Source organism: Lepidochelys kempii, chromosome 10 (assembly GCF_965140265.1).
Source record: "Lepidochelys kempii isolate rLepKem1 chromosome 10, rLepKem1.hap2, whole genome shotgun sequence".
Classification (NCBI taxonomy): Eukaryota; Metazoa; Chordata; order Testudines; family Cheloniidae; genus Lepidochelys; species Lepidochelys kempii.
Genome location: NC_133265.1, coordinates 52,933,605 through 52,948,035, shown reverse-complemented (window position 1 = coordinate 52,948,035; position 14,431 = coordinate 52,933,605). Strand labels below are relative to the sequence as shown.

The 14,431-nt window shown below is 38.5% G+C and overlaps 1 protein-coding gene across 1 annotated transcript in view; it reads right to left on the bottom strand.

Moving 5' to 3' along the window:
• VPS13C (vacuolar protein sorting 13 homolog C) overlaps positions 1 to 14,431 on the bottom strand; it is a 187,643-nt gene that overhangs the window by 63,762 nt on the left and 109,450 nt on the right. The window contains exons 49-56 of the mRNA XM_073303628.1: positions 13,045 to 13,175; positions 9,903 to 10,072; positions 9,079 to 9,314; positions 7,363 to 7,592; positions 5,972 to 6,064; positions 4,399 to 4,764; positions 2,661 to 2,750; positions 767 to 922 (exon numbers count right to left, since the gene is read on the bottom strand). Coding sequence (XP_073159729.1) covers positions 767 to 922; positions 2,661 to 2,750; positions 4,399 to 4,764; positions 5,972 to 6,064; positions 7,363 to 7,592; positions 9,079 to 9,314; positions 9,903 to 10,072; positions 13,045 to 13,175 — 1,472 coding nt within the window. The remainder of the gene's footprint in view (positions 1 to 766; positions 923 to 2,660; positions 2,751 to 4,398; positions 4,765 to 5,971; positions 6,065 to 7,362; positions 7,593 to 9,078; positions 9,315 to 9,902; positions 10,073 to 13,044; positions 13,176 to 14,431) is intronic.

Here is a 14,431-nt window from a genome sequence, read left to right as displayed (position 1 = left end):
ATTCAGTATTTTGAAGTAATCTGGTATTACATAAATTAATATACGAGTCATTTTCACCACGCTAGAACGTAAATTCCACTAACATTATTATAACTTATTACTCATAAATTAACAATAATCATATAAGTCTGATATAATTACCACCTACATAGATAAACCCAATTTATATTTATTTAGTAAAGTATCAGTGAGCAATATCCATACAATAGAACATCTTCTGGGACGTGAACAAGCATGTCCTACCTCCTCAGGAGTAAGAGGAAAATACAATAGAAATTTAGCACACTGGTGGGCTGCAGAGGCTTGCTTCCATTAAATTTGAAGGGCCAACTGTCAGTAAGTATCTTTTTTTCCCCAGTATGCCTATTGAAAGGCTAGGCTACCCTATAATGGAGACCAGAGACCAGATTGATCATGCACCCATGGGGAAGGGCTGCTTCTATGTCTTTTACCAATTCAGATTAAGTTACAAGACTCCCACTCAGTCATTTCCCTCCCATATTTTCTCCCTTTTGAAGTCCTGTGTCAGCACCTCCATTTTCATAGTCAAGGGAGCAGCTGGCTTCTTTCTGAACAAGTCAAACTCACTTTTTAATAGCTAGAAGGATCAACTGTATAGCAAAAGAAAGAATTCACCCCATCACGAAAGACAGAAAATGAGTAAGTGGACTCTCAACCTGACTGGCTGAGCAGAATAAGAATAAGAATTCAGGACTGGCCACAAACAAAATTAATTCATGATAAGTCCCGTATGGAATAAAATTACCTTGGCTAAATTATTGAAAACAGCAAGACAACATTTTGATATTGTTATATTCATTGTATCCTTTGAAGAGATGTTAATCACAGTTTGTGCTTCAGGAAGAACAACAAAATCATCCCCAGGTATCAAACTTTTATCTTGTATAGGGTTAGTCTTTATCTAAAGGGAAAAAACAGCATTAAACATTCTCTTTGTCTAATTTTATAAGCATGAACACAAACTGTTTCTCCAAATTTAAGTAGCTTTATGCAGGTTTGCAATTTTCTCTTAAAATCATACTTCACAAATGTGTTGAGAAATCATTAGCAAATTCCTTTAATATGATCTTGGATACATTATTTATTTCATACCCACCAACATTCAAAGTCAAACATAGCACTGTTTTCTGCACTTTTATAACAACATACCCTGCTGCACATTTATCATGTGGTGCTCAATGACTAATTGGTTATTATGAATTAATGAGCAATCTGGAAGATAATGGTGCAAGGTGACACTGAGGACCAATAGAATTCCCCATTTTATTTTATTTAATATCAAGACATTAACATTTGGTGGATTCTGTTGCTTTCATTCAGGAAAACAGTCCAATGGCTTTTAGCTGTTAATATATGCAAGGCTAAGAGTTTTTCCATTACCACCAATATTCAGGCTCTTGCATCTCAAGTGGTAACTGCATTCATTTCCAAATTAGCACTTAGCTCTTCTCTTCACCTTTGTCATATCATCATCAACTGGGCCTCTCTCTTTTGACGATGCCTCCTTAGGCTCCAGGGTCTTGTTAGCAGTACAAAGAGGTAAGCTCCCCTGAAGTGCTTTTCTGCTGCCTTCCCTATGTCTCAGACTAGGGAGAGTTCTCCTCCAGAGATCTCTTCACCTTTTTGTCCTAAAGTGGTTTTTAGTATCATCCCTGTTGGGTGATATTGATTTTTTTGTTTTGTTATTACTTTGTCCTCCTTCAGTTTTTACTAGTTCTTTTAGCTTTTTGACTAGTTCTTTGTTATGCTCTTAAATATTTTTTTCTTGAATACCCAGGGTCCCAAAATCCATCAGAAACTAGAAGAGGCTGTAAAAATTCTCTCTCATACTAAAACATCAGTTTTAGTAAGAATTTCCAAGTGCAAATCTTATTAAAAAAATGGGATACAATCTGCCTACGGGGGAAAAAGATTTATTGGAATCCAAAATCAGTACCAGGTGAGAATTAAAGTACATGGCTGTTACTTAAAAATGCACATTGCAATATCCACAAAGGCAGCATTTTCTCCACCTCGGCCTAACAGCATCTCTAAGAAGTGTGGATAATTACAATTCCCTCTCTACACAAGATGTTTTTAATCGCTAGTTAGCAGTGACTATTATCTTGGCAAGTTCTCCTGAAAGCTTGTGTTGCCCCTCTTGTCAGTAAGACAGATTTAGTATCATGTACAAGGAAGAGGCTATTATATATATTTTGAAGGCAGCCTCCTTGAGAATTCCACAAATAACATTCAGAATTTTCAACCCTGACAGGTCTGTCTACACTGCAATTAGACACCTACAGTTAGCCTGTGCCAGTTAACTCTGGCTTGTGGGCTGTGGCTGTTGGGCTGTTCCATTCCAGTCTAGACCTCCAGGTTCAGGCTGCAGCCCAAACTCTGAGACCCTCCCACCTCACAGGATCCTAGAGCCTCAGCTCCAGCCCAAGTCCAGAAGTCTACAGTGCAATTAAACAACCCTGCAGCCTGAATTAGCTGGCACAGGTTAACCATGGGGTTTTAATAGCAGTGTACACATACCCTCAGTCAAAGGACAGTATCTGGGACGTCATGGGTCAGTATCTTAATGTATCAACATGTTAAAAAAAGCTGTATGTTCACAATGAATATTTCATATATTGTCCGTTATGTTTCCGTACTTCAAGTTTTAAATTCCATGGTTTCCTTCCTCCATCAATTCGTTCAATAAGAGGCTCCCACACTGCATAAGTTTCATTGTAATAATGAACCTGAAAGAAAATTAAAATTGGGTTGGAAATCAAAGCATATTTTTAGATCACTCCTTATAGTAGTTATATTACCATGTTATGAAAGCATATGCATTTCTTCCAACTCAAACTTTCATATAATGGTTCTTTCATTGGGTTAAATATTAACTATTTTATAAAAACACAGACCGTTTTAATGTGTTTAACGAATATCTTTTATTAAAAAAGAGGTTTAACAGACCGCACACCAAGCTTAGTTTCCTTACCTTTCATAGCACTAGACTTCTTTCTCAATCTTTCACTTAGAAATTGTAACTAGCTCTAAATCTGACTTAGCCTGGACATTCTGATAATTCAAGTTAGTCTATTAGTCAATTCCTAATGCATTAATGTAATCATTGTCACCTCCCACAGCACCAGTGGCAGCATCTGGAGACCCAGAATTCTCAACAGTGTGAGCAGTTCTGGACTCTGTGAGCTGTTTGGTGGGGTTGGGAATTGACCATGGGGTGGGGATGTGTGAGGAAAGGGATTAGAGCGTTAAGTAATAGACAGACCCCTGCCAGCACATTCACAGTCCTGAACTACAGGAATATCTAGTGTACAGCTCATTAACATGGGTCCACTAACAAGTTAATGGATCTTCTCACCTTCCCCAGCTGCAGGGACCCATTCTTGCCACTTGGACAACACCAGAGATCATGGAGTAACTCTTGGGGTCTTGGTGACCTCCCAACCCCATGTGGGACTCAACACCCTCCACTGGGGAGAATTCATCAGAAGTAGTTGTGAGGATAGATATTTTAAAACACTAGCCAACCATGAGATAGATGCAGTAGCTGTTGATCGTCTATGGCTACAAGTATACTAGAAGCTAGGGGTGTGATTCCCAGCTTGCATAGACCTACTCACACTAGCCCTCATTGAGCTAGCCTGATAAAACCAGCAATATAGCCGCGGTAGCACAGGTAGCATCAGCAAGGGCCAACGGCCAACTGCCCACAGTATGTACACATAGGGTTCAGGCAGGTTGGTACTCAGGTTGGCTAGCCTGTGCTGCTGCTGCTGCCGCCACCGTGTCCACACTACTAGTTTTAACGCTCTAGTTCGATGAAGACTAGAGCTCCTACGTCTAAGAATCACACCGCTAGCTCACAGTGTAAACATAGCCTGTATGGAGAAGAGGAAGTACATGAAGCATGATCATGCATACCCAAGATCACCTTTTCCATAGCGATTAAGAGGGATGGGGTTCATCACCAAGACCCCAAAGGATACGCAAAAATGTTAAAGAAGTAGAGAGGCAACAATGATTGTTATATGATAGGGATTTTTAAAAATAATTGTTTACATTTTTGGAATCAAGCTACGCACACTGATAACACTATGAAACCACATTACATTATAATGGTTTCTCCTGTCTGCCCCTCCTCCTTTCCCTGTTATCAGTTCTTACATGGATTACATTGTCTCTAATGTGACTGACTTCTTGCGAGTATTGATTATGACTACCTATGTATTTTTACAGCACTGGTACAATGCTAGCCCAATAATTATTGAGGACTTCAAGCACTACTACATAAAAATCAAGCAATTGTCTTTTAGCATTTCAAAACATTTTTCTGCCTGTAACAATTTTAATTTGGAAGCATGAATTGACCCCTCTTACCTCCAGTGTCAAGTCAGCAGTGGCACCCAACAGGGAAGACCAGTTTTTAAGTGTTCCTGAAAATGCTGATTCTATTAATAATAAAGGAACAGTGCGATGTCCCAGACCACATTCCAAGGTGATTTGAACTGATTTCACACCAACGTCAAAATTCTCATTTTTCAGAGCGTGCTCACTGTCCGTGAAAGTTTCAGTTGCTTCCATGGCTACATCAACACCAAGGAACCAAGCATTGCATTGGTTAATGGATTTCACATCCCACAAGTTTCCAGAATCACTTGTTGTCCCTTTGGAATCCTCTTCTTTGGCCTTTGGTTTTATGGCAGCCATTATAGTCATCACAGTATTCAAAATGATTGGTGAAATCTTTAAGAATAAAGAGTCTCATTTGTAGCTTACTTTTTTTTTTTTTTTTTTTTACACATGTAAGCCAGATGGAAAACAATTAGACATTGAAGATATACCACAAAAGTGTGGTATCTGTTATAGGTCATCAACCATCACATAAATAAGGCATGTATCTGATTACACAAACAAGTAACAACTTAAATTTGGAGCACAAAAATGGCCATCATGCATAAGTGTCTCTCACCTATGTTTCCTAAAATCCTCACTAGTTTTCCCACACATATTCTCAGAGTTGTAATAGTATTCTTGATGGTCTAAGTCACAAAGTCTAACCTTCTTACTGTTGCGCACAGAGAGCATATATTTTAACAACGTTCTGATATATACAGTGAACACCACCGCTGCTAAAATACTACCAATTTTCTTGTTTAAGCATCAACATTTATGTTAAGCACACAATATTTATTTAAAAAGCTAAACCTGTTGTGTGGTACGGTACATACTCTACAGAACTTCAACCCAAAGTTAATTTTACAGGCAAGCCACCAACATTCTTACCGTCAAGACTTGCTGTGAGTGGTGAAATCTGATTTACTGTAAAACACCATATGTGCCAGTTACCCTGATATGATTAGAACACACATTATATAAAAATGAAGAGTTAGCAATAATGTCAAGTGAAGATTCTTAATGTAGCTATCCTTAAATTACTGATTAAGCCATTAAGTGAAAGGTATTTTATGACTTATTAGTGCTTCATTCTAAGAACTACCAAATTATACCATTTGCACAGAAGTAACTGTGCATAAATTTAAAGCAACTATCAACCTAAGTTACAGATGTAGGTCTTGCACTCAGTAATAGGGGAAGTGTGTTTTAAAAATAGGAAAAACCAATTGTGAAACCAAAAAGACTGGCTGGAGACTCAGGAAAAAGGGTACTATCTGATTTTTTTTTAACTGACCAGATTTCAAACTACCCGACTATACATTAATACTAATTAATAATTTAGTACACTGCATTTTAAAATACCTCTGAACTATCAGTGCTTGTTCATAGTGGTATTACCAAAATGTTTTGACATCCACACCAAAATTACACATAGAATTTTGATGGTCTAAATTGGCAACTTTGGACAGCAATAAAAGAAAAAAAAACATGTTAAAATTTTAATCTGAGCAGTGTAACTGCTTTTTCTAAGTCAATTTTTAACAATATTACTAACCTTTATAATAAGTTGTTCTATTGTCACTGCCATACTTTGCAATCCTGAAACATGTGTCATATTTTCCACCACCAAAGAACAAGGCTGTAACACCTGAAGGAGTATTTGAATTTATGGTTATAAAATAAATTAATTCCAAGCTTCTATCTTTAAAAAAAAAATTTCCCCACATCTTTCTTCTTAATGGCCAAAGAGAGTTAACACTTGGCAAAAAGCATGGAGCTATGCACTGTTTCAGGGGAATACAGTCCTCCCATACTGGTTTTATGTGGTCACATAGGAGCTATCCAAATATGGGATGCTGGCATGGAGGCAGGAGCTCCAGTAGCCGGGCACCAGATACTTTCCTGTAAGCAAGAGGACTGAAGGGCAGGGAGGGACAGAGCTGAACAGATTCCTGGAGTGAGTAAACTACTTCCTGAAAAGAGGTTAAACAAGTTACTCCCCACACTCTCAGCAAAAGGAGGAGCCCAATGGACTTCCACAGTGCTACTTCTGGAGTAATGCCGTTACCAGTTGCCCATACTTAAGGCTAGCCCTACAGACTCAAATCTAACCCGTAATATGAAGTCAACAGTTTTCTATTAACTATTCTTAACTCATCATTCGTAAGTTAACTTTAGTTTCCTAGCTACAATATGTTCTTGCTATCATCAATTTCTGCTTTATGCTCAAGCTCTAGCTCACAGGCTTTTGCTAAAATCCATGTTTAAATTAAAAAAACACTATATAATCAGTGTCTTCTCTAGGAAGAAATCTTTCACTGAATGTGCTTATGCTCCACAGTTTTACAACTTTTTCTGTAATATTTCTATTTGAGATCTGGGTCCCGTTAAAGTAGAACTTTCCCATTTCCTTGGGGGATGGGGAAGGAAGGGCAGAAGCAATTAGAGAGATGGCTTATGGAGCTCAGCCATTTTGGCCTGTAAGCAAATAGAATGAAATGGAGCTGGGGAAATGGGGGTTAACAGTATGTTTGTACAAATCAGAAAGAACACACCACCCATATCAACTTGATGTTTTAATTGTATGTGGCCTCTCTCCACATGCAATATTGACACAACAGATATCAGCAGAGGTGCTGAAGCTGCAGCTTATTTAAGATGAAGGGAATATCACAGCATTCTCCAGTTGATCCCATCACTTTTTGGACTAGCTCCCTCCCCTTTGACCCAAATAGCCCAAATTAATTATCTCTTCAGGGCACAGTACAATCGCCCTGCCCTCCCCCGCCCCCATCTTTACGCATGTCTTCATGTTACCCTGGAACTGAGCTGGACTTTGGGGGGGGGGGGGGGGAAGGAAGGGTGTGCGACTGATTAAAGGCTATATGAACCAACAGTTCTGTGTCTAGTTTCCTTGTGTGTGAAGCATGCTAAGAGGTTTCTTACAGTGGTGATATTCTTGTCCTGCTTTTCTCTGAGGAAAGCACAGGCCAGCACTTTTACATCCTTCACTTGAGCTGTCATCCTTTGTGCAAGCTTATCAGATGATAAAGAGAAATCACACTGGAATGAAGCTTTTAAGGCAGGAGCATCAGCCTTGGTCAAATTGGCAACAAATACAATTTCTGGGTCCAGGACCACTGCTTTTACTGTCATGTTTGGCCGTAAGGAACCCTCTGGGCAAAAAAGAAAAAAGTACTGAGACATGTACTTTCATCACATCTTAAATTACATCATCAGAAATGCTATCCAACAATTAATTTATGGTGGATTAAGAAGGGCTGTGATTTTATACTGTAGAAAAAAATCTTAAGAAACCTGTTCCTAGTTTCTGATCCGAAGCAGGACTTCATGAAGGTTTTCCTCAAATGATGACACATTATGCTGTGACTTGGTTTCATTACAACCATTTACTAGACTAGAACCCTGTGGGTCCTATAAACGATACATTGCATAATCTACCAGTAGCCAGACAAAGGAGCTGTACATGAAAAGGCTTGTTGAAAACAGTGGGAGCCAGGGTATACTACAGCTGTAAAGTGGTCACATAGGCAAAAAAACCACACACACAAAACCCCACAACTGAATAAAAAGCTACTGTAAACATCTACTTGTAGTACCTAACATTAAAAATTACTCGACCTCCTATTTCCAAGTTTTTATGAGTAAATTTCTCAGAAAGAGATCTCTTTACAGAGCACAAAATTCTCCAACTTGCTCCCCTACAAGAGGTTATACTGAAGTTAGAGTTCCATATGTTGCAGTTGGAGAATCCAAAGGCATGTGGGAAACAGATGCCTTGTGATACCATAAATAAAAGGAAAGCAAGTAATTGCTTTAACTGAAAAGCTTCAACACTGAATTTTTGCAGGATCAGTCAAGATAGAGCCTAAATTCTTGACCCCTGGCCTATGAACAGAAATAAATTATTCATCATATTAGACCACAGCTGTTCTGAAAAACAAATTGCTTCTTTTTCTTATTTCATCATATTCCAGTGTTGGAGCCTTAAAATTCTACCAAGCAGGGGAAGGTAGGTAGGTTTTGGATTTTTAACTAAAAATCCCTCCAAAATTTCAAACTAGGGAACTCAGTGTTGTTTTCAAGTCTTCTTTAGCCAAGGAGGAATTTTACACTCCAAAAGCATATATGCAAGATCAAATACTCTTTGTAACCTGCATTTGAAGTGTGCTGTTTCTCTCTTCACTTTCTTGCTTTCTTAAAAGCAGAGAGCTATGCTTAGACTAATGGTCCATACAGCAGTATGGTAATTTAAGTGTGCTTCCTTTGAATATTTAAGTGTTTTTTTTCAGTGCCTACAGATATACAGCAGCTACTGGGTGAAAAAAATAGGTATGCAAGTTGTTTTTACAAAATTTACTGTAACAGGGAAAAATACTTCTATTGTCACTGTAGAAATTGATCCCAGCCTATTAAGATCTTTGGAGAACATACCTAGGTGTTGTACGACAGCAAGAGTTAGATACGATTACTGTTCAGTTCAGTATAATCTTGGCACCTTAACTGACCATATTTATCTTCATTTTGGGGACTTAACCCTTTGATATACTGTTCCACACAACTTCAAAAAAATATCAGCAAGTTATGTTTTGTTCCTTTCCCACAGGGACTCCTTAAAAAGCCAAATACATTTTTGCAAACCTTTGTCATGTTTGGGCTTTCCAGGGGCATGCTTTAACTGAACCTGAGTAGACCTTTCAGTTGAAGCTGTTGGCATGGATTTAATGAAGAAGTCTGCCACTGTTAGCAGGAACTCCACACTGGCGCACACATATAGTTTATCAAGGATAGCAACTACTTCAATCCCATTTGTATCTTGCTTGTAGTTTATATCAATCATATAATTATCTGTCTTGTTGTATTTCTTGTCAATCATTCTGAAAAACAATCAATGTAAAAAACATTATTTTAATTAACTTTTATAGCATTCGAAGAATTTGGATAGAGAAGGAGATTGGTAATGGAATGCATTCTCTCTCCTCAAAGTCACTTATTTCAATATATCCCAACTCCAAAGTAATGAATTCCTTTTGTGTTCTATAAGCAAAGAAACTAGGGACAAGTATGAATTCTGTTTTACAGTCATACAAATGTAGTCTAGTGTATTTTATTACAACATTTCAAAAACTGATATAGTGTGACAGGGAATGTGAATCAAGTTTTTAAGTACACAAAACCACCTAGCTCTAAACGGGGTTCAGCTTGAGCCAGCAATTCCAAGCTTTATGAAGTTCCAGAGATCCAGGCTTCCTATTTACTTCTCTTTCCGTGTCTGGCAGCTCTATTTTGACATTTGTCCATACTATTATTCCATGGCTCAGCAAATATATTCAACAGACAAATTATACCTAACATTTATTTATAAAATTTCAGTAAAGCTGCTAATGCCAAGATTCCTCTCAAAAGTAATTTACAAGTGATAACACTTTCACTGCAGCTCTTCATTTGCGGAGCATTCAACTAACCTCGCTGTTACTTTCTGAATCCCTTCTCTGAGATCATCCAGGGTACACGTCTTGAGTTGAATATTAACATCCATTGAACCATCTGAAAACATCTTCCCTGATGATGCCATGAGATGTAGTCTGAGTTCACCAAGGCGTAAATTGTCACTATGCAGTGAAAGCAGGGACTGCTACAAAAACATTGGGAAACATTAATTATGGGGAATGGAAAAACAGGGAACGGAAGATTAAACATAAGTGTATTTCTGCTTATGTTAGAGATTGAATGTACCTTATGATTTGGTTATGAGAGAAGTTAGTTATACTTATTTAGATGAGATTAGAGCATGGATGAGAGCAACTAAGGCTAAGATGCTGAAGTGCATCATCTGAGTCAGATGAATGACAGAGACAGTTTTGTGTCATCAGCAGACTGAAAACAACCCTCTTGACTATACTCCTTAGCTGCGTACATGTGCACAAACTATCAGGTGTGACTGAAAGACATCCTACAGAAGATCTCTTGGCCAAGAAAAGCAGTTGCCCACAACTGCTGAGGGGAGAAAAGAAACCAACTTAACAGCAGCCTCATTCACTACTGTAGTCCATAGATGAATTAACATCATCTCATGATCAACAATATCAAAAGCATCTGACAGATCTAATACAACCCCTGCAGGGACATGTGATCTATATCCACTACCCAGAGAGATTACTGACCAATAGAACCAAAGTTGTCTTTGTCACAAAGCCAGTCTATATCCCACCTGATAAATATTTGCTTCATATACTGTGGGCGGTTTTTTGTGTTTTCTTTAACTACCTTAAAAAGTATGAACAATAAAGACTTTGATAGCAATTCATCTGATCTTCCTGAAGCCTATGCTATGAATTTCTCGACTGTTTTATTTGTCCTGTGGCAAATGGGCAAGAATGCAACTGAGGCATCTTCAAACTGCACCAAGCGTACAGGGGAAGGATGACAACAAGGAAGAAAAAAATAACCTGGTGTGATCTATCATGCTCAATTAACTGAAGCTTGTAAGCTACAAATACCGGTATTTTGGCTGCACTTACAGCTACCACGACAAACCACGTCAAATTCAGGCTTGCCAAGGCCCTGATTATTATGGAGCCCACTAAACATTTAATAGTTAAGTTGATCCCAATCTCAAACAACTTTTCTTAGAGCCTTTTATCAAACTCCGTTTATGATTCAAGAATTGTGGTAATAATTATATGCATCACTGTTGCCTTTAGGATTTTTTATTTGTACTAGATCACTGCTGGGAACAAACAGAATTGGAAATTAAGCATAAATGAGACTAGCCCTTTTTTTTTGTTTTGTTTTTTAACTGTTTTTTCTGGCAATTCTAATTCTGCTATTTCTGTTTCAGAAACTTCTGGTTTTGGTACTACTACAAGCTTTCAGACATCAAATGATGCATTATGGTTTCTTTCATCTAAAAATGAGTGAGGAAAAGTCTACTTTAATCAGTGAAAGAGTAAACTATACTTTTGGAATGATTCATTGTATATTATAACTGATTTTTTGCTAATAGTTTATTTACTTCAATTCCACACAAACAGTGACGGCGGGGGGGGGGGGAGGGAGGGAGGGAGGAGAAATTTATATACTATCTGAAAATTTGGGATATTACAGGGTAAATTTGAGGAAGCTCAGATATTAAGTGAGTGAAGAATGGAATTCATTCTGCATAATTAGCAAAAGTGTGATTAAGGTACATCATCTAGCTACAACATATGTGATTTTTGTCACATCAATCACACCAAATGTTAATTTCACTAGCCAGAGTATGGGTTTAGCCAGGGGAGGAGGACAAAAATCTCAGCTGGGAGCAACTGCCCCCTTCTACTTTACTTTCTCTCCCACCCCACACGCAGGTAGGTGGGGTAGAGCACACGTGTCTTGTCACTGTGGTAAGGTAGTTGCTGGATCTCTAGTTATGATGCTGGGAGCTAAAGCTGAAAGCCATTTTTGCGCTCTGAAAGGGATTAATCCCCATATGACCAAATTAGAAAAATGCTCTGGGTTTTTTCACCTTTCACTCAGCCAGAATCTAGGTGTTCTGGTTTTGAGGGTTTAAATCACAACTGTCCCAATGTTGGCTGGTTCCAGTGGAGCGGGTGGGTTAGCAAGGGTCTGACAGAGGTTTCTGTAACCCAGTGGCCTGTTTGGGCATTGGTCCTGGGCACAATGTGCATGGTGAATGGGCACACATCTACGTCTCTCACAGCTTGTGGTTCATCTCAGCCTCTCTCCCTGACTTACTGGAAAGAAGGGGAGCAGGTTAGGACTCTGGATTCCAGTCAGAGTCCTTGAGCATGCCTGAGGGTGCAAAAGGAGGGTGGCTTCACAGTTACCCTCAGATTTACAGTCCAACCAGGCTATTGGTGTTCTTTGACATTCGTATCAGCACAACTTTGCAGGTGAGTTGTGGGCAGTCAATCCAGTTGGATTATAGTTTTAAATTAAGTTGGGGCCTCTGCATTTAACCATATTAGGCTGTCTGTCAGCATTTAGAAATCCAAAACCACACAAGAATTACAAGGTCACAACCTGAAACAAACATTTTTTCATTATGCCTAGTGTTTAAGACACACACATACATGCAGAAGTTTTTGTTTAATTTTAAACAAACATTCCCATGTGTCAATTGTTGTCAGTGGCATTCCCAGGGGCCACTAAGAGCAGATTTAGCATTTGTTTTATAGCCACCTACAAACACTTCACATTTTCCAAGATTAGCCTCACTTGTACATCTCATTTGTCTAAACACTTAGCAATTTTTTAAATGAATTGCCATTTTTAGCTCAATAATGCAGTTTCCATTTTACTTAATAAAGCCTAATGCCCAGTGTAAACTGGAATCATGTTTCAAATACGCACATAGGTAATTTTTCATGGGAACTGGAACTGGTTTACCATATTCCTAGTAGTATTTATTAAAATGGAAAAGTATGCAACAATTTTACCCAAGTAGTTCATAAGTAACAGAATGCAAATCGTAAGTTCTACGGCAGCGAAGGTGTCATACAAAGTTAACAAGAATAGAGAATATTTTTATTCTCCTATCATAAGTTTTACTGACAAAAAAATTGACATTTTTCCCCCCAGCTTTTAGAAGATTTCACCACATACCTCATTACGGTCATTGATGTAAAGAACTATTGAAAGTGACTCAAAATTGAAGTCAAATTTAAGAGTTGAATAATATTCCAAGGGAGGCTGTAATGCAGAAATATCTGTTTGTCCTGAAGTGAGACCAGGATCTGCAAATTGAAAGACAATTTCATACACTCACAACAACTTAATTTTGCTTTTAAAAACCAAGAAGTCTATTAGACTATGTCCCAAAAAGCTTAATAGTATCTTTCAAGTTCAGAAGGTTAAGACTGAATTAGTCCCAACAAAAAGCCCTCCTGATACAATTCAAGGACTGTGTCAAGATCATGCCTGGTAAACAAGACACAGTGTGAGACTGGAAAAATCAATGAACCAAAACTGGTTTATCAGAAACTAGGCCTAATTGGTACACAAAATGAGAGGATGGGCTATTCCACACATCATTCCCTTCTGGGGTCCTTTAAAAAAGTGATTTTGGGGAAAATACTGGCTACTGGAGCTGGCTTAACCACCTCCTGGGACCCTGAGCCTTTGTCATCCCAATATGAAAGATGTCCAGACCAGATGAGGCCAAAGACCCATATGACATTGTCACCTTGACCAGCTCCAGCTGAATCCCATACATCTACTGGGATTAGAGTATTTGTCTCTCTGCCTGCCACATGTCCTTTTCCTGCCCCACCTTATTTCTTCTCTTTCCTATCCCACTCCTTTTTCCCCATGGTGTAATTATAAGCTGGCCAAGACTGTATATTTTGCAACACTGCTGTTACCCTGTGACCAGGAAGAGGCAATTAAAAGCAATGCTCTTTACAGCCTGATGCTGGTACACGTTTTCCAGTTCTGGACATGGTAGATAAGACCATGAGCTGTGCCTCTGTTTCTCCAAACAGCAACGTCTCCAACCAGAGACAGAAGCTGCATTTCCTATCTTTGCTTTTGTTTTCTCTTCCCTGTTGTGCATGTCTGCCTTGTTTTGTCTTCTAGGAAACTGGATAAGATTTTAACAGCAACATTAGCACCAACCCATATCTATCAACTTCTTCTCTTTTCTCCAAAAGAACAGCTATTATCGTCTTGACCGTCAAAGGAGGAGGTTTTTCCTTCTAAAACCTCTCTCCAACAAAAGGGAACAATGGATGGTGCTAAAATGAAATCCTTACTCAATACTTTAGATTTCAAATGTTTTAACGGATTTTCCCTCTTTTCTGTATCCATAATAAAAAGTTAAAAGAATTTTTAAAGGTGTGTTTGCAATGGTACTGAGCAAGCTGAGATCTCTTTATATCAAGAGCTCTAAACCTTGTTTAAGGCTCTTTAATGTGGACAGTGACAGGATCTCGTTAACATCTTTGACTCTTTGGGTCCATATATTCCAGCTAATTACAACAGCACGCACATT